Here is a 20792-nt window from a genome sequence, read left to right on the forward strand (position 1 = left end):
ATTACACAGAAGCATAAGGTCTAGGAGCAGTTTAATCCTGCTCAATTGTCAGCTATTAATTAAAAGAATTACCACTCATAATTATTAACATATAGGTCCCCAAACAACTAAAGATCATTCCCATAGCAGTAAATGAAGTGCTTAGTAAGAACATATCAATTAGGAAATATCCAATTTATCAAGGCAATTTAAGAATCATGAGCTTTGGGGCCGGAGAGATAGCATGGAGGTAAGGCATTTGCCTTTCATGCAGGAGGTCATCAGTTCGAATCCCGGTGTCCCATATGGTCCCCCGTGCCTGCCAGGAGCAATTTCTGAGCATGGAGCCAGGAATAACCTCTGAGCAGTGCCGTGTGTGACCCAAAAGCCAAAAAAAAAAAAAAAAAAAAAAAAAAGAATCATGAGCTTTATTCATATAAATTGCTAAACTAAATCTTACAGGCTGACATTACTATGAATATAGATTCAATCAAATAAATATTAATATGAATAAATATAATTATGATATAATACAATCAGCTCTACAAGTAGAATATATCATAATTAAAAAGTTAGCAAATATGTCAAGATTCTTAAAATGGGAAATAATGCTTTTAAAAAGTCACCAACATGTCCTAATTCTGAAAGGTACAGATGGCACTGGTTAGACAGTTCTCTATGCTATCACATCTCCAGACTGGGAGTAAAAACCTTTATCTTATGTAGATTCAGTTGGAATAGAATAGTACCCAGTCTCAATAGGCTAATTATTTTATTTCAGGTTTACTTGAACTCATATGTCTGGCAGATTCTGTAAAATCTGTCTCAAAGAAGCGCAGGCTACCACGTGGGCATCTGAAGGAAGATTAGCAAGTGACTGAATCAGCTTCTTGACTATTGTCTTCAAACACTGATGGGCAGCATTCAAATCTCTGTCAAATTGCTGTCCTTCGATTTGTAGAGCCAAATGACTGCAGATATTTCTAAATTCAACACTGTCCTAAAATAAACAACAAACACAAATAAGCAATTAAATACATTATTAGTGGGGTGGTACACATTTGTTATGCTTCTGTGTCCCCACCTTACATTTTCATCTCTTTTGAGGAGAGCCCTTTGATTTTTGTTTCCTCAGAGAATTACTTCCTTCATTTTCAGCTTGGGTAACTAGCCAAAGATGACCCCATTCCAAAACTTCAGGGACCAAGCTGATCAAAGCACTTCATTACTTGGCCACTTGACCTAGTCAAGAATGGACAGGTTAGGGGCCGGAGGGGTGGCACAGGGCGCACACACTAGCCTAGACAGACCGCGGTTCTATCCTCCAGCGTCCCATACAATCCCCCAAGCCAGGAGAGATTTCTGAGCACATAGCCAGGAGCATCACCCCTGAGCGTCACCCCTGAGCGACACAGGGTGTGCCCCACTCCCAAAATAAGAATGGCAGGTGAACTCTAACAGGTAAATAAATTGCCATCCCAGAATGGTTGTTAGCTTGAGAAAGAGAACTGTCTTTAGCTACCTTTTTATTATGAGAGAAAAAGTCAAATGAGAATGAAGCCTAGATAGAACTAAAAAAAAAAAAGATCAAGAGATTACTTCTAGTGACATTTTCTGTACATATTAACCTAACTGTACTTGAACAATAAATCCAAGATATTTAAACTATCTTAATTTGTCCTTTAAAGTAAGTCACTTGGAATTGCATTTCCTTTGTTTATTCCTTAAAGAGCTTTGACAAATATGCAAATAGCTTCCATTATTGTTAGTCCATATTCACTGTCTTTAAGATTATAAGATAGAATTTGGTGTTTAATAACCATGATATTTTCCCACAAGACATGGAGAAGTGTCCATCATCACTTATTATTATAGAAATGCAAATCAAAACAATAATGATATTTCATTTCACACCAGTCACTGATGGTGGGAATGTCACATGGTTCAACTTCTATGAAAATCAGTATGTAGATTAGTCTAATGAATAAGAATATAACTCCCACATGACTGAGTGATTCTGTATCTTGTAGCTACCCCCAAAACACAAAAACATTAATTTGAAAGGCTATGTGCACACTTAAGGTCACTGAAAAGCTAAGTACAATAACCAGGGTGTTGCTGCCCAAATGTACAACAACAAATGAATGAATCATGAGATAAGGCAAATTTTGACAATGATCACTCTGGACAAGAACTGGTCTCTGAAAGAAGGTAAAGTGATGAGCATAATATTTGTTCAGTAACAGTATTGCAAACCACATGCCTAAAAGAAGAGAAAGGGGGAGAGAGAGAGAGAGAGAGAGAGAGAGAGAGAGAGAGAGAGAGAGAGAGAGAGAGAGAGAGAGAGAGAAGAAAAATGTCTGCAACAAAGGGAGGCAGGAGAGAGGGCAGGGGGAAGGCAAGAGGGCAAGTCTGGACATTGGTGGTAGGAAATAGTGAAGGGTGTTGCATATTGTTACTACTAAACATCAATCATGAACAACTTTGTAACTGTGTATCTCATGGTGAATCAATTAAATAATTCATTAAAAGAAAGGTGAGGCAAATGTATATGCGTCTATATACACATCGATATATTCAATGGAATGTATGAAATCATTTGGTTCTCTACAACATGGATGTAAATTGTGTATATCACGTTAAACAAAGTAGTTAGAGTGAGATGTAAAAATACCAGATGATCTCACTCGTGTGTGGAATGAATATATAGAGATAAAACAAGAGAATAGATGTTTGAACTGGGCCAGCTCCATAAACTAACTCTTCTTGAACAAGATGTAACTGAGCCATGAGAGGTCATGGGTATACTGACCCATATGCAGAAAGCTGGATATTTTGGAAAAAGAGAGAAGGCCATGCCACATCCCCTCTACACCTAAATCACACTTGCTGCCTCTTAACCTACAATCGCTGTTTGCCCAATGACCCTGCCTCATCACTGAGCCTCTACGATTCCCTTCAGGGACACCGATCTGACCAAATTTTAGGTACACCAATTTGAGGACTAATATCACTAGGACTTTTTAGAATGAGTTCAGGTAACCTCTCCCCAAATCTTCCTTATTTCAGGAGCCCTGGTGGCTGGATTCACACCCCTGAAATTCATAGTATTATCAGAAATACTGCTGTGAATCTCTGGACTTCATTTGTTTAATGCTGTCATCTCTATAATAACACACCAATTTAACAGAATGGACAGCTAACAAGAAGAGCTTACTAAACTTTCTCTCATTGTATTAATGACTTCAATACAATAATTTTCACAAATGTGCTTGCTACTGTTCTTTTTCTTTCTTTCTCTTAACTTCCTTTCTTCTCTTCCTTGAGTTTTTTGTTTTACTTTTCTTTATTCAACAACTTTACTTTCACTTATCTGAAAATGTAGTATGATCAACAATGTCAACTTGTAATGCACTTTCTTTAAGTAAATTTTTTAATTGTAAAAAAAAAAGAGAATAGACAGTATTAAAAAATGATAATACTTGCCACTATTTTAAAAAAAAAATTACCAAATTTGGGGACTACGCATGGGCAAAAAACCAAACTGGAGGTATTATGAAGTTGGTGGGCACTTTGATGGTGGTTAAGTGCAGTAATTTTATATATCATTACCACAAACATTAACTCTATTTTACCAACCTAAACTATAATAAATAAAATAAATACTTTTAAATGACCCTGATGTCAAGAAATTTCCGATGCCAATTTAGAATGATATATCTAAAGGTAGTTTAAAAATAAAATAACTAAATACTTTTATTTAATAAATAAGTAAATAAATTTATTCTAAAAGGTTACATTCTAAAATCCACATAAAGACGTATATGCTTACATATACTGAAATGCTTCTACATCAAATATAATTTGTAATATATTATTTACTGTTAAGTACATGGAAATAATTTCTACTTCTGGTACACTTAGATTCCCCCAAATCCCTTGCTACTGAATTCTAAGTAAAACAGAACAAACATCTTTATTAATTTACAATAAAGTAATAGAAAGCCCCAAGGACCATAAATATAAGAAAAGTAGATTACTTTAGCTACTTGCCAATACTCATCAAGAAAAGATAGTTGCTCTCTCTTTACTGTATATGTGCCTCTGCCCTCTTCCCAAGCCCCAGGATTTGGGCGGAAGGTAAAGTTGCCCCACAAATGTGTAATTGTAGACACATGACCACATAATAGTTTAAATTTGAAGCTACCTTTGCACTGTTTACTCTGGGAACACTCATGCTAGAAATTAACTTAAAATTGGATCAGGGTTGAAATATCTATGGACACATGGCAAAAGCAAGCAAAAGTCTATTCCAAGGGAACATATCCACAACCTAAGTCCCACTGTAATATTCCCATAAAACATGGTCAAAGACAAACGCACAACATGGAACAAAATGCAATTTACCAGAAAACAGTAATCATAATGCAGGACAGGATTGAACTCCAAAAACTTTTTCCAATGTTTGAAATGATTAAATAAATAAAATAAACAGTAAAATTATTTTAAAAGAAAATAAACTTGAAAAATAACCAAATAAAACTTTAACAAATGATATCTTGACAAAACCAACAATTTAAAAACCTGGAAAAGTACATATGAAAGAGTGAAGGGCAAACTAGGTTACAGAAAGAAAAACTACTCAGTTGAAAGAGAAAAATTATTTAAGACAGGAGAACTATAAATGACGAGTTCAGCAGCATGAACGGCAGAATCATGGATTCCAACAAATGCATCTCTAGGATAAATAAAAGAAAGAATGGGAGAGGCAATAATCATAGAATAATGAATGATCCAAAATTGATCCAAAACATGATTATGAGATGCCGAAAATAAAACAAGTCTTGAGCAGAATAAATTAAATAAGATCCAAAACTAACCTCATTAAGGCAAAACTGCTTTTTTTTTTTTTTTTTTTTGGTTTTTGGTTTTTGGGTCACACCCGGCAGTGCTCAGGGGTTACTCCTGGCTGTCTGCTCAGAAATAGCTCCTGGCAGGCACTGGGGACCATATGGGACACCGGGATTCGAACCAACCACCTTTGGTCCTGGATCGGCTGCTTGCAAGGCAAACGCCGCTGTGCTATCTCTCAAGGCAAAACTGCTTTTAAGAGCAACCAGAAAGAAAAATAATGACAGGAAAGATAGCCATCTTTTAAGCAAGAATAATCAATGACAGAAAATAAAATAGTAATGTTCTCAAGTAACTGTCAAAACTGTCCTCAAAACTGTCAAAGTAGGTTTACTTTTTAATCCAACTAAAATATTAATTAAATATCTGAACAAACTAATACTTTAATGTAAAAGAATAAAAAAAAGGAAAGGAGAGACAGAGATTGCTCAAAAGACTGAAACGTAGTTCTAGAGGACTGGCTTTTGATACTCAGCACCACGTAGCTCCCTCAGAGTACTGAGATGAGGGAGTACTCCTGAGCACTGCTGGTTATGTTCAAAGAAAACCAAACCATAAAAACTGTTTTAATTTTTTTAATTTTAAATAAAAGGAAAAATGAATTACCACAAATAGACCCTCAATCTTAGAACTATGAAAAGATATTCATGAAGAGGAAATTCAATTCAGAAGGAAAAAAATGAGATGCTAGAAGCTACCATAAACAGAGAAACAAACAAAACAGCTAATAAGCAAATAACTGATTGTTCCAACAAAATTACAACAGATGTGGGACCTACACACACACACACACACACACACACACACACACATGTCACACCCGGCAGCTCTCGGGGGGAGCGATTTCTGAGCCAGGAGGAACCCCCGCCCCCGAGAGCTGCCGGGTGTGACATGTGTGTGTGTGTGTGTGTGTGTGTGTGTGTGTATGTGTGTGTGCAGTTTACAAGCAACTACATTTATCACGAAAAACATCTATATATTCGAAGGTAAAATCCAAATGGATTAAAGACCTTGATATCAGACCTGATACCATAAGGTATATAGAACAACACGTAGGTAAAACACTCCATGACATTGAGACTAAAGGCATCTTCAAGGAGGAAACTTCACTTTCCAAACAAGTGGAAACTGCACTTTCCAAACAGATGGGAATACATTAAGCTGAGAAGTTTCTGCACCTCTAAAGAAATAGTGCCCAGGATACAAGAGCCTTATGGAAAGCGATATGGAGATTCCTCCAAAAACTGGAAATTGAGCTCCCATTCGACCCAGCTATCCCACTCCTAGGGATATACCTAGGAACACAAGAATACAATACAAAAATCCCTTCCTCACACCTATATTTATTGCAGCACTATTCTCAATAGCCAGACTCTGGAAATGACTAAGATGCCCTTCAACAGATGAATGGCTAAAGAAACTGTGGTACATATACACAATGGAATATTATGCAGCCGTCAGGAGAGATGATGTCATGAAATTTTCCTATACATGGATGTATATGGAATCTATCATGCTGAGTGAAATAAGTCAGAAAGAGAGAGATAGATGCAGAGTAGTTTCACTCATCTATGGGTTTTAAGAAAAATAAAAGACATTTTTGCAACAATCCTCAGAGACAAAGAGAGGAGAGCTGGAACTTCCAGCTCACTTCATAAAGCTCACCACAAAGAGTAGAGAGTGTAGTTATAGAAATAACTACACTGAGAATTATCATAACCATGTGAATGAAAGAGCGAACTGGAAAGCCTGTTTAGAGTACAGGTGGTGGTGGGGTGGGATGGAGGGAAATTTGGGACATTGGTGGTGGGAATGTTGCACTGGTGAAGGGGGTGTTCTTTACATGACTGAAACCTAAACACAATCATGTTTGTAATCAAGATGTTTAAATAAAGATATTATAAAAAATAAATAAATAAAAGTAAATAAGGTTAGGCCTGTAGTTCATCAATAGAGAACCTTCTTTTGCAAGTATGAGACCCTCGGTGTGAGCTCAGTACACAGTAAATACATAAGCATATACCTATATAATTAAGTTAGTTAATTAAAAGGAAATAAGCATAAAAATATAATTAAGTTACTTAAATAAAGGAAAACTGATCATTAAATATAAAGCAAAGAAGTACCTACTGGGGTTAAAATAATTAACTAATTCTTGAGAATATATAATAATTTGTACTTATGGGTGCCTAATATAATAGTCTAATTTACAATCAATCCACACACTTAATTAATGACTGATCTTAATTGAACTTACTCAGAAATTAAGAGATCAAACAATAAAGCAGTGGTTAAAGGAGATTAAAACATTAATCACAGTTCAAAGGAACAAGCAAATGAATGTTATTAAATATGGAATACATTAAATCTAACCACATTATAATATGTTACCAAATTAATTATCAATAACTATTCAGAAATTTAAATCATTCAAATCACAACACAGACAGATCAGTAACTAAGATAATCTTCCTAAAATATGCATGCCTTTAACAACTTCTAAATATGGTCTGGAGTGATAGCACAGCATTAGGGCATTTGCCTTGCAAGTGGCCGACCGGACAGACCTGGGTTTTATTCCCAGCATTTATATGGTCCCCGAGCCTACCAGGAGTGATTTCTGGGCACAGAGCCAGGAGTGACCCCTGAGCACCGCTGGGTATGGTTCCAAAACAAAACAAAACAAGATCTTCTAAATAATTCATAAATCATTAAACAAAACTGTCATTTTAAAATAATTTATAATGAACAACCTGTCAATCTAGAAATCATGAAAATATTATATTTGTACATACATAGTGGACATAATGTGTACAGTGTATAAATAAATACCAGTAAATATTTACTAAAGGGCGGGCACATGTCAGAGGCACATGCTTTGCATATATGCAGATTAGTTTGATCCCTAGGATACATCAAAGCATTTCTGGGTGTGACTCTGGTGTCCTCCAGTGCCATTGAACCCAAGTACTAATCTGTCCTAGTCGACTGAGGAACTCCTAAATGGTTCATGGAGTCCCTGAACACTAGCTATTCCAATTCACTCTTTCCCACAAAAAGGAAAAGAAGAAGCATCACAGAAGATAATAACTAACTCAGTAAGTTATGAGAGAACAAAACAAAAAGATCAGTAATAAAACTGTAAACCACAGTGGCTTTCAAAAGGTAGGGAGGGAAGGGGAAAAAGAAAATAAAATAGTGCTTGCCATAAAGGGAGGCTGGGGTGGTGGGGGGTGCTTAAAGGAAAACTGGAAAAATTGATGGAGTGAACTGGACATTGGTGAAGGCATTGGTGTTGAAGTACTACTGTATGCTTATAATTAATCATGAACAACTTTGCAACTTTGTAATTCACAATGATTTAATTAAAAAATTTATAACATGAGAATGAACAGAGAACTAAAAACAACTAAATCTTGGTGAGTAGCTAGACTTGTCTTCCTAATTTTGCACTGCTGGAAGTGACCCAGAACATGAAGTAGAAAGTAGCCCCTGAGAACTGGGGTGTGTGGCCCCTGGTAAAAAGTACTTGGCTTTTTAAGCAAAAATGCTTGCTAGACAATGTCTCCTAAAAAGTAAAGCAAATGTTCTGTTCATTTACTTCAGTTATATAAGTGAGTTCTAGGATTAAAAAATAAAAGGAACACAGTACAGTTCTTAACTCAAGCAGTCACAGGCTACCATGCTTTGAGGTTTTATTTTCCCTTTAGAATTGTCCTGCTTCCCTCTTTTGTGTGGTCCTCATTTCTATTCAGGAGGCTACTTTGATTGTCTATACCATAGCTTTAAAGGGTACCTTAAATTGCTGGAGCACATTGCTCAGAATTGGATAATAGAATGAAAATGACTCTGGGTTACTGCCCCAAGATCCACATTAAGGAAATTGTCCACTAGCATTACAGAAATAATCCAACTCCAAGTACAAAGCAAAAGGGTCAAAGACAACTTGCAAAGGGAAATTTAAACCCAAAGGAACCATTGAAATGTGTGCTGACACAGTCTTATTGGCCAATCTGCAATGGTATTCATCACCCAAAGAGGATTAAGATGCCTTTAAAACCATATTTGTGAGCCTAAAAACTGAAATCAATTTCAAATTTACTATAAAGAATCAAAGAAGCCATGCTTGGGAAATTATACTTATAATAAAATTCCACTGCTGGGCTGTACTGGTCCCCGAGGCCTTGGGTAAACTTCAGATCTCTGGCAGGCTTTGCAAAGCCTCTATTTTACTATTTTAGGATGGTATTTCCTTTTAATCCTTTCTCAAATATATTAATAATCAAAGAAAACAAATTAATAGAAATAGGCTTTCCAGGGGATTCTAAAGTCAGGGAAGAAAAAAATAAAACAGGTGGTTGCGTCTCTTCCTTTCTGAAAGGTTAATAATGGATGATTGGATACAAAGATCATGGTCTCCAACCAAACCTCTCTCTAATGCCTAAGGCCACAAAAGAGAGCTTTAAAGAAAAAGCATAAAAAATGGCTCATGGGCTGCTGATAGATGCAAATGATTAATATCTGTAATTTCACTTTTAATGCTTTCATTTAATGACAAAGTGCATCTTCCCAGTATCTTGTATTTAGCAAGACTCAAATGCTTCCAGAAATGATTCTACATGGTGCTTTGAGCATTTTATCAGAATTAGAATACTTTGGTCATGCAATTTAAAAACAAATCCTGGAAGTTTTTAAACCTTATGCAATTTTGGACTCTTGACATGAAATATATTAGCTACTACAATGGTTCAAATTGAAATATAATTTTAACCTTTTAAAATTTACTAATGAATCTGCTGGGGTTTTGTTCTTTTCTGCTATTGTTTTGTTTTTGCTTTAGGGTGGACCAACCCTGACTTTCTCAGGGCTTCCTTCTGGTTCTGAACACAGAAATCATTTCTGACTCTTCACTCTTGGTGGGGTTCAGAGATCATATGAGGTGCCAAGGATTAAACTTGGGTTAGCTATGTGCAAGGCAAGCACCCTACTTGCTGTAGTCTCTCTCTCTCCAGCATTTAAATTTTTTAAATTCAAGTAACATTATTTTAAAATGTATTATAATGCAATAAAAAGATCATAGATGGGCATAGTTTATAAATCGATGCATATTATACTACATTAATTTCAAATATCAAATATCTACTATCCTTTATTATACAGCTGGCCCCCTTTATCCAATATACCCACTCTTCTCTCTCTTTCCTTACCTTTTAATCAACAATTTTGTGGTGAAGTTTAAATGTTTTATTTTATTTATTTCATTATTTTGTTTTACTTCTTTATATACCACAATAAATAGACAATTACATACTTGGCCTTTTTCCAATCATATAATATTTGTATTCTACTTCACATAAATATCTTGTTGGTGCATCCATGTTCTTATAAGTGACAGGATTTCATCTTTTTAGAACAACATATAATAAGTGAATGAGATAATCTCTGGTGACTTAATTAAACAACTCAAAAATATCCTGACATGTTTGACTCACTTAATAAATGAGTTATTTATTTCAGAAATGTGAAGGATTAAATCATTATAAGATAGTGTGGTGAGTGTTGCTTCTAATTATTTCAAGAAAGCAGCACAAATACAAGAAAGCCTGATCTCTCCTGCAATGTTTAATGAGAGTAAACATGTTTCTTAACGTATAAACAAATGTGTTAGATATTTTTCACTGTGGTCACCCTGATTTCATGTCATGATTGTATATGATTATGTACTATAATTGTATATGATTTTACCTCTACTTGAGATTACAACTCTCCTCCCTAAACTGTTAGCACAATTATTTTTGGTTAGTTTATTTTAGGGTCACATTCGGTGTTGTCTAGACCTAACACTTGGTTCTGTGTACTCAAGGGTTACTCCTGATGGGGCCGGGGGACCATAAGCAATACTGGGGATTGAACCCAGGTTGGCATGTGCAAGGCAATTGTCCTACCTGCTTATATTATCTCTCAGCCCTAGCATAGCGTTAATAAGTTAATGGGAAGTGAGTTAAAATTTCCTTTATAAGTCCTGTAAACCTGTGTATTTATTGGATAGTGAATTGAAATAGTTGATATGTAAAATTAGATGACTTTAAAATAGAATGTGATGAATAGTACTCCTATTGTACTTTAAGAAGACAGCACAAATAAAAAAACCTAAACAAAGAAACAAAGATTATTTCAAACATTATCAAGTCTCCACTATTTGACTTAGCACACTAGGTAAAAGGCACAATGGTAAGCTACTTGTTTGCTAAAGAGCTTAGAACCTTATTAGGGTTATGAATGCTTACCCTAACATCCAGTGAAGTATGATGAGGGCTACGGCAAAAAACACAAACCTCTGAAAGAACAGACATTTATAAATTTATAATCTAGACATGTTATAGGGTTCAGACACTGTTCATGCTGATGTATGTATCTTTTCTATAGAAACTGCAGTGTGGCTATCCAAAATTTGCTGGCTATACTGCAGAAGCAAAGGTGCTTAGGAAGTAACACATTAGAGCTCTAATTTTTAGAACATTTCTTCCTAATTTGTAGCTATATGTTACCCTCTTCATAGACAAATAATGGTCTCTCAAAGATGTCCATAACCAACCCCTTAAGGCTAGGTGTAAAATTTTAGCATATGTGATAAAAGGAGATCATATAGATGTGAACTGAAACAGGCAGTCCTCCTAGCAAATACACAAACCCAAAAAGTGAAACCCATTCCTTTAAGAGTATTGAATTAACTATGAGCCCTGATTCAGCTCCTTTGTTTATGAAGACTTCTTATATTAGTGGGTTATTCAGATTTCTCACATATAAAATAAAAACAATAATAGCTACCATGTGGAGAGGTTGTAAAGGTCAAATTAGCTCATTGTTATACATGAAGTTATGTGGGTTTTAATCTAGAGCTATGGATAAAATTGTGTGAGATACCAGGAGGTAAGAAAAGAAAATAAATGGGAGAAAATAAGAAGACATTCTATTAGAAACTTGTAATTCTGTTGGTAGTTGAAACCTATTTGAGACAATTCTGTTGAGATGTCATACACAATAAGATTAAAGCTCCAGGCCAAAGAGATAGTATATGGTACTAGCCTTATACCTGGTAGACCCTGGTTTGATACCATGCACTGTATATTATTCCCTGAGCACCTGCCAGTAGTGATTCCTGAGCAGGTGACGAGTAAGCCCTTATCTCAGATCAGAGAGAAATCCCTGAGTATTGCTGAGTGAGTACCCTCTCCCCTCCTCCCAAAAGAAGATTAAAGCTCTGGAGAGATAGTACAGTGAGTAGAGTGTTTCCTTGCATGTCGCTAACCTGGATCACCCCAGGAGTGATCCCTGAGCATCATGAGTACCGCTAGATATGACCCCCCCCAAAAAAAAGCTAAAAAATTATACAAGATCACTTCCTATTTATTAGGATGAATACTAAGAAGAACATGAAAATAACAAGTATAATAATGTGGAGAAGCTGAGAAATTAAACCATAGGTAGAAATTTAAATTGATAATACACTAAAAGATAGTATCAAGTTCCTTCAAAGAAATTAAAAACGTAACTATCAGATAATTCAATGATTGTACTATTGAGTTTTGTTCCTCAAAAGCAGGATATCAAAGAAATAGTTCCAGATCCATGTACATAATAGCACTATTCCAATGACCAAGAGATAGTTCAATGATATAGTCCAGTATTAGCCAAGAGATAGCTTAGTGTCCATGAGGCATGTACGGATAAAAGCAATACGATCTATACCTACAATTGAATGCCTTCAACCTTCCAAAGGGATTTATGGCATTTGCTACAACATGGATGGACTCTGAAGACATGGTGCTTAGTGAAATAAACCAGATGAAGAAAAACAAATGTCTGGAACTAAAATAGTCAAACTCAGAGAAATAGGGGCCGGTGAGGTGGTGCTACAGGTAAGGTGTCTGCCTTGCAAGCGCTAGCCAAGGAAGGACCGCGGTTTGATCCCCCGGCATCCCATATGGTCCCCCCAAGCCAGGGGCAGTTTCTGAGTGCTTAGCCAGGAGTAACCCCTTAGCATCAAATGGGTGTGGGTCCCCCCCCAAAAAAAACCTCAGAGAAACAGAAAGTAGAATGGCACTTGCCAGATACTGTGTGGGAAAGACAGAAAGGAAATTTGTTGTTTACATGCATGGAGTTTCAGATTTATAAGCAAAAAAAAAAAGTAGAGAAATTATCTCAAAACAATACACTTTAGATAACTGATATGTACACATAAAATTGTAAACTTTATGTTAGGATATTTTTTCACTAGAATGAAAACAATTTTTTTTTATTTTCAAAAAGTTGAAGCCACTAGAGTGCTGCTGGCTTGCAAAAAAATGAGCAGTTTGAAGGAGCCATCAGAGCTGGTCAATGGGAAGGTCAGTGTATCTGCAATAAAATATGTTTGCAGAAAGCAGTATCTCACTCATAGGGAAAGAGAAAAACCTGTAATTAGAATGAAAGGTTGTGGGGTTTGTGACTGAAGTTAAGTAGACACTATGACTGGAAGGTCAGTCTGTAAAGAATAATTTTTAAGTTTCTGTTGTAAACAGATATAAGCTAGTGTAGCCAAGAATACTACATTAAAATATTGGGGACTGTTAAGAATGGAAATAAGATGGCAAACCAACAGACACCAGAGCTCCTATTGGGCATTTACACACCTTGTCTTACTCAATCCTTATAATAATCAACTTCAGATAAAAACAATTGCACAGCAAATGAGTGACAGAACCAGAATTCAATCATTTGTTATTTAACAATGTGGATAGGTTCTGATAAGTCAAAGCAATGGTGTCATTGTGGGAATGTCATAGAGTATAATTATATTATCCTAAGTGGTATAATCCTGTTACACACATGGGTTATATGATATAGCCTATTGGGACCACTATACACAATCTCTATCTATCCCTTTCTCTCTCCCTCCCTCCCCCTCCCTCTCTCTCTCTCTCTCTCTCTCTCTCTCTCTCTCTGACAGTTGCTAACCAAGACATGTCTGTAGGCTCTCTTTCAAAACTCAAATGTTTATTGAAGACCTGCCCCAAATCAGGAACAGGGCCAGGTGCCATAGTGACTCAGAGAACAAACAAAGTGAAATTCCTGTGTGGGGAATATACTGTCTGGTGAACAGGAGCTTGGGAGTTGTACATGCCTCTGTAGGATGAACCCCAGTACTATGGAAGTATGTTGGACAAAATCCAAACCAATTTTTGGGATAGAACAAAAATGTCTACAAGTGAATTGCTTCATGTTTCTTTTTGGCCACATGCACATTATTTTTATTGAAGTGAACTGAGAACTATGAGTGTTTTGAAGCTCAAATTAGCTCTGGTCAAATCCAAATTGAAGACTGGCCTGTTGGCCCATCCTTCCCTGCAACATAATAGGAAGGATTTGGTCATCTGGAAGATATTCAAAGCATGGAACCTTCTATGCTTCATGGAGAGCCAACCTCTAGCTAATCAGAGACCTCCTAGTTGGAATACTCCCTTCTTTTACACTGCCTATCCAAGGCAGGTCTCTTAGAAAACCTGTCTTGTGAGGTCCGGACTGGAGCGAGTGGAAAGTGGCCATTCAAGGGAACCTGGCGCTCCCAGAACAGGCCAGAGTGAGTGCAGGAGGTCTCTGACTAGGGCAGGTGAAAAGTGGCCATTCCAGGGAAACTTGAGCTCCCAGAACAGGCCAGAGTAGGTGCAGGAGGTCACCGAATAGGGCGGGTGGAAAGTGGCCAGTCAAGGGAACCTGGTGCTCCGGAACAGGCCAGAGTGTGGGCAGGAGGTAGCCGACTAGGGCGGGTGGAAAGTGGCTAGTCTAGGGAACCTTGAGCTCCTGGAACAGGCCAGAGTGAACAAGGACAGGCCAGAAAGTGAACCTGCACTGTCTGGCTTGAAGGGAGTGATGATTGGTCAGGCTGGACTGAGGACGAGGGAAGGTCCAAAACTCAGCGACATCACCCAACATACTCACGTAGAGCCATATCCCGAGAAGAGACCCAGCCCCACACCACAGGTGGCAAAAGCGGGCTGAAACCTGAAGGCACTGCACTCCAAGCCAAGCCAATAAATGCAAAGAAAGATGGGTAAACCAAGGAAAACATTAACAACAGGATAGATGGAGAGAAATCAGAACAAGTTCCCAGGTCCACTAAAACGCGCAGACCCAAGAAAGGAAGACCTAAAAGCAGCCATGAGAATAGAATTCCAAGCCATGCTCGAAGAGATGCAAGACGCACTGGCCAGAGACTCAAATAAATCAATAGATGAACAAATGAACCAATTTAAACAAGAACTCCTACAAAATATGAAAGACTCCAAAATATGAAAGAATTAAATGAAATATGTAAAACCATAGAAAGCCATAAGAGCAGAATTGCACAGCTTGAGAATCACATAGAACAACTCAAAGATAAACTGCAATCAAAAGATAACAAAAAAGCCAACAAAGAAATACAAGGAAAAGCACTGGAAGTAAAAGTCCAGTATTTAATGAACAAAGACAAAAGAAACAATCTAAGAATTGTAGGTATACCAGAAGGGGAGGAAACGGGAAAAGGGGAAGAACAATTAGTCAGGGAGATAATAGCGGAAAATTTTTCCACCCTCTGAAAAGACACATCTGAGCAAATCCAGGAGGTTAAAAGAGTCCCCAACAAAATTGACCCTAAAAAACCAACTCCAAGACACATAGTAATTCAAATGGTAAGAAACAGAGAAAGGCAACCTACTTAAAGCAGTAAGGGAGAAAAAAACCCTCACATACAAAGGAAGGAATATTAGAATCAAACCAGATCTCCCATATAAAATACTTCAAGCAAGAAGACAGTGAAATGACATATTTAAACAACTGAATGAAAGAAATTTTCAACCTGGAGTCCACTATCCAGTGAAACTTTCATTCATATGGGAGGGAAGACTAAAATCATTCTCAAACAAAAATGAACTTGCAGTATTTGCGCAAATAAAACAGACCCTAAATGACCTACTCAGAGATGAATTATACAATCTCCAAACCCCTGATCATAACAACCACCCTAAACAACACAACTGCACAACAGCCCTCTCTGTCAATAATCTCATTAAATGTTAATGGACTAAACTCTCCCATTAAAAGACACATAATAGAGAACTGGATTAGAAAACATAAACCAGATTTTTGCTGCCTACAAGAAACACACCTACAAGTACAAGATAGGCACAGGCTTAGAATAAAAGGATGGAAATCAATTATCCAGGCCAATGGAAATTTTAAAAAAGCAGGGACGGGGGCCCGGAGAGATAGCACAGCGGTGTTTGCCTTGCAAGCAGCTGATCCAGGACCAAAGGTGGTTGGTTCAAATCCTGGTGTCCCATATGGTCCCCCGTGCCTGCCAGGAGCTATTTCTGAGCAGACAGCCAGGAGTAACCCCTGAGCACTGCCAGGTGTGGCCCAAAAACAAACAAACAAAAAAACAAAAACAAAAAAGCAGGGACGGCCATTCTTATATCAGACCAAATTGCATTCAACCTCAAAAAGTGATCAGAGACAAAGAGAGTCACTACTTACTGATCAGGGGAACACTAGACCAAGAAGTGCTAATGCTAGTTAACATCTATGCATCTAATGCAGAGCCAGCAAAATATGTACGGCAAATGCTTGCAAAACTGGAGAAACACATGAAGGGAAATGTGATAGTAGTGGAAAACCTTAATATTCCACTATCACCACTGAACAGATCCACCAGAAGACCCTAAATAAAAAATTAGAAGAACTAGGGCTCATAGACTTATATAGGGCCCTCCACGCCCAGAAAGCAGAATACACATTCTTCTCAAGTCCACATGGAATCTTCTCCAGAATAGACCATGCCTTAGGATACAAATCTAACCTGCATAAAATCACAAAGGTAAGGATCATTAGAAGCACCCTATCAGATCACTATGCAATAGAAGTCAAAATTGACTGTAAAAAGAAACAATGGAGAAAATCTAACACCTGGAGATTAAACAACATGCTGCTCAAAAACAGCTGGATCAAAGAGATACTCAAGGAAGAAATAAAAAGATTCCTTGAGACAAACGACAATGAAAAAACAACTTGTCAAAACTTGTGGGGCACAACAAAAGCAGTAATCAGGGGGAAAATCATAGCAATACAATCCTATGCCAGGAAAGAGGAAAACAACAAAATTAGCAGCTTAAAGGACCATCTTTAGAAGCTGGAACAACAGCAAAAAAGAAACCCAAACACAACCAGAAGACACGAAATAATAAAAAACACAGAGCAGAAATAAACAACATAGAAACTAAGAAAACAATACAGAAAATCAATGAGACCAGGAGTAGGTTTTTTGAAAGAATGAACAAGATAGACAAACCACTGGCAAGATTCACCAAAAAGAAAAAGAGGGAAAACACCCAAATAAGCAGGATCACAAATGAAAGGGGAGAGATTACAACAGAACCCCAAGAAATCCAACACATCATGAGGACATATTATGAACAACTATACTCAGTTAGGCTAGAGAACCCAGAAGAAAGTGATAGATTCTTGGAAAAATACCAGCTTCCAAGACTAGAAAAGGAGGATTTAGAAAGCCTAAATAGGCCAATCACGTCAGAGGAAATTGAAACAGTAATTAAGAAACTCCCCGAGAACAAAAGTCCAGGCTCAGATGGTTTTACAGGTGAATTCTATCAAACATTCCAAGAATTACTTCCACTGATCCACAGGCTCTTCCAAACCATTGAAAAGACAGGAACCCTCCCCAATTCCTTTTATGAGGCCAATATCACTCTGATTCCCAAAGAGGGCAAAGACATCACCAAGAAAGAAAACTACAGATCAATGTCACTAATGAACATAGATGCAAAAATACTCAACAAAATCTTAGCGAACCGGATTCAGCACTACATCAAAAAGATTATACACCATGACCAAGTGGGTTTCTTCCCAGGGATGCAAGGCTGGTTCAACATATGCAAATCAATCAACATCATACACCACATCAATAATAAAAAAGGCAAAAACCACATGATCATATCAATCAATGCAGAGAAGGCATTGGACAAAATTCAACACCCACTCATGTTGAAAACACTAAGCAAAATAAGTCTGGAAGGAACCTTTCTCAAGATAGTTACAGCTATCTATGAAAAAGCCCACAGCTAACATTATCCTTAATGGTGAAAAACTGAAAGCAATTCCACTAAGGTCAGGAACTAGGCAAGGATGTCCACTCTCTCCACTCTTATTCAACATAGTCTTAGAAGTCCTAGCAATAGCAATCAGACAAGAGAAGGGAATCAAAGGAATTCAAATAGGGAAAGAGGAATTAAATCTCTCTCTCTCTCTCTCTCTCTCTCTCAATATATATATCAGATGACATGATGATATACATGGAAAACCCTAAAGAGTCCACAGTAAAACTCCTAGAAACAATAAACCAATACAGCAAAGTGGTTGGTTACAAAGTCAATACACAAAAGATAGTAGCATTTCCCTATACAAAAAACGAAGTAGAAGAGAAAGAGATTAAGAATACAACTTCATTTAAAATAGTATCAAAAAACATCAAGTACCTAGGAAACAACCTTACCAGGGAAGTGAAGCACTTATACCTGGAAAACTTCAAAACACTTCAGAAAGAAATTGAAGAGGATCTTGGGAAATGGAAGAACATCCCATGCTCATGGGGTAGAATCAACATAGTCAAAATGACCATCCTACCCAAACTCCTATATTGATTTAACGCAATCCCCATCTAAATTCAGACATCATTCTTTAAAGACTTAGAACAATCAATCATAAAATTTATCTGGAACCACAGAAGACCCAGGTTAGCCAAACACATACTAAAAAACCGGAAGCTGGGTAGCATCTCCTTACCTAACCTGAAGCTATACTATAAAGCCATAGTGATCAAAACAGCATGGTACTGGTACAAAGACAGAGCCTCAGACCAATGGGTTAGAACAGAATTTCCAGACATAGCCCCCAGATATACAGTCAACTTATATTTGACAAAAGAGTCAGGAAATTGAAATGAGACAAAGAAAGTCTTTTCAACAAATGGTGTTGGTACAACTGGAAAACCACATGCAAGAAATTCAAAATTGACCCATACCTCACTCCCTATACAAAAATCAATTCAAAATGTATCAAAGACCTCGAAATCAGACCCGAATCTATAAAGTTTATAGAGAAGAAAATAGGTAGAACACTCGAAGACCTAAATATCAAAAAGGTCTTCGAGGATGGAGCACCAATGGCAAGAACTTTAGCGTCAAACATAAAAAATGGGACTACATCAAACTAAAAAGCTTCTGCATGGCAAAAGAAACCCTACTTAACACAAGAAGACAGTTAACTGACTGGGAAAAAATCTGTTCACCCATCATATCAGATAAAGGGCTGATATCCAGAATATACAAAACACTCAGAAAGCTGAGCCCCCCAAAACCAAATAAAGCCATAAAAAATGAGAAGATGAAATGAATAGACACTTCTCTGAGGAAGACCGAAAAATGGGCAACAGACACATGAAAACATGCTCACCTTCACTCATCATTAGGGAAATCCAAATAAAGACAACAATGAGGTACCACCTTACACCAGTGAGGATGGCTCACATCAAAAATAATAGGAACAATTTATGTTGGCGGGGATGCAGCATGAAAGGCACTCTCATCCACTGCTGGTGGGAATGCCCCCTAGTCCAACACCTATGGAGAACAGTCTGGAGAGTGCTCAAAGAACTCAGAATTGAGCTACCATTTGACCCAGCAATTCCTCTCCTAGGTATCTACCCCCAAGTTGGAAGAACATTCATTCCAAAGTATGTGTGCACCCCCCTATTTATTGCAGCACTCAGTATAATAGCCAAGTCTTGGAACCAACCTCAATGTTCAACAACAGATAAATGGATCATTAAGATGTGGTATCTATACACAATGGACTACTACATGGCAGTCAGACATGATACAATCACAGACTTTGCAGCAACGTGGATGGACCTAGAACATATTATGTTAAATGAAGTAAGCCAGAAGATGAAAGATAAACACAGAATGATAGCACTATTCTGAAGCACCTAGAACATATACCTTATATACAACTAATACTCAACAATCAAATAACAGGGTTTAACAGGGTAGAAACACCAAACACTGTAACAGTCAACATATACTGGAGAGCAGTGCCCAAAACACATAAAAGAGGAGCAACACAAACGCTTGACTACACACTATACCACAAAAAAACCAGCAACAGCAGAAACAGCAGCATAGAAAGACCAGGTAAGTAATCGGTCTTCTACTACGAAGGCCCATAATAAGCCTTTAGGGATCTTATACAGGATTACAGGTAAAGGATACCATGGGAAACCACTGACTTCAATGGAAGCATGCCATAAAAATATGTTTTAATGCCTTAATCTTTCTATACTTAAAATAACCTTTCAGCTTTTCTGTCTACAGGTGTTCTTGGATACAAAGGGTGGACAAACTAAGATTGCACCTCGGGGCTCAATCACACGAGATACCATACCTAGCTTGCACTACGAGAATGTCCCGATAAAACTCTTTAACATTCCCTTTATCCCTAGGTAATACCTTCATTTAGAACTTGAAGCATGTGACCACCCAAACCACCGAAGCAGCAACTGTGACCTATAGACATATATTACAGGACCTACTCATCGAACATACTCAAACAAACTATCATTCCCTCACTCTTTTCTCTACTCTTCTCACTACTGTTTTTTTTCTTTTTCTTTTTTTCTTTTTTTTTCTTTTTCTCTCCTTTTCTTTTTATTTTCTCTTTTCTTTCCTGCCCCTTCCATATACTTTCCCCTTTCACCCCTTTGAAAATTCAACTATCCCTTCACCCCGCAATCCCATCCAAATTCCCCACAT

General features: G+C 37.3%; 1 protein-coding gene across 1 annotated transcript in view; it reads right to left on the bottom strand.

Annotated features, from left to right (window-relative positions):
* Positions 1–393: 393 nt before the first annotated feature.
* The window catches only part of DLEU7 (deleted in lymphocytic leukemia 7), a 32181-nt gene continuing 11782 nt past the window's right edge, over positions 394–20792 (bottom strand). The window contains exon 2 of the mRNA XM_049778849.1: positions 394–979. Within this exon, the coding sequence (XP_049634806.1) occupies positions 773–979 (207 nt within the window). The 3' untranslated portion in view covers positions 394–772. The remainder of the gene's footprint in view (positions 980–20792) is intronic.

The sequence above is a fragment of the Suncus etruscus genome, chromosome 8 (assembly GCF_024139225.1).
Source record: "Suncus etruscus isolate mSunEtr1 chromosome 8, mSunEtr1.pri.cur, whole genome shotgun sequence".
Taxonomy (NCBI): Eukaryota; Metazoa; Chordata; class Mammalia; order Eulipotyphla; family Soricidae; genus Suncus; species Suncus etruscus.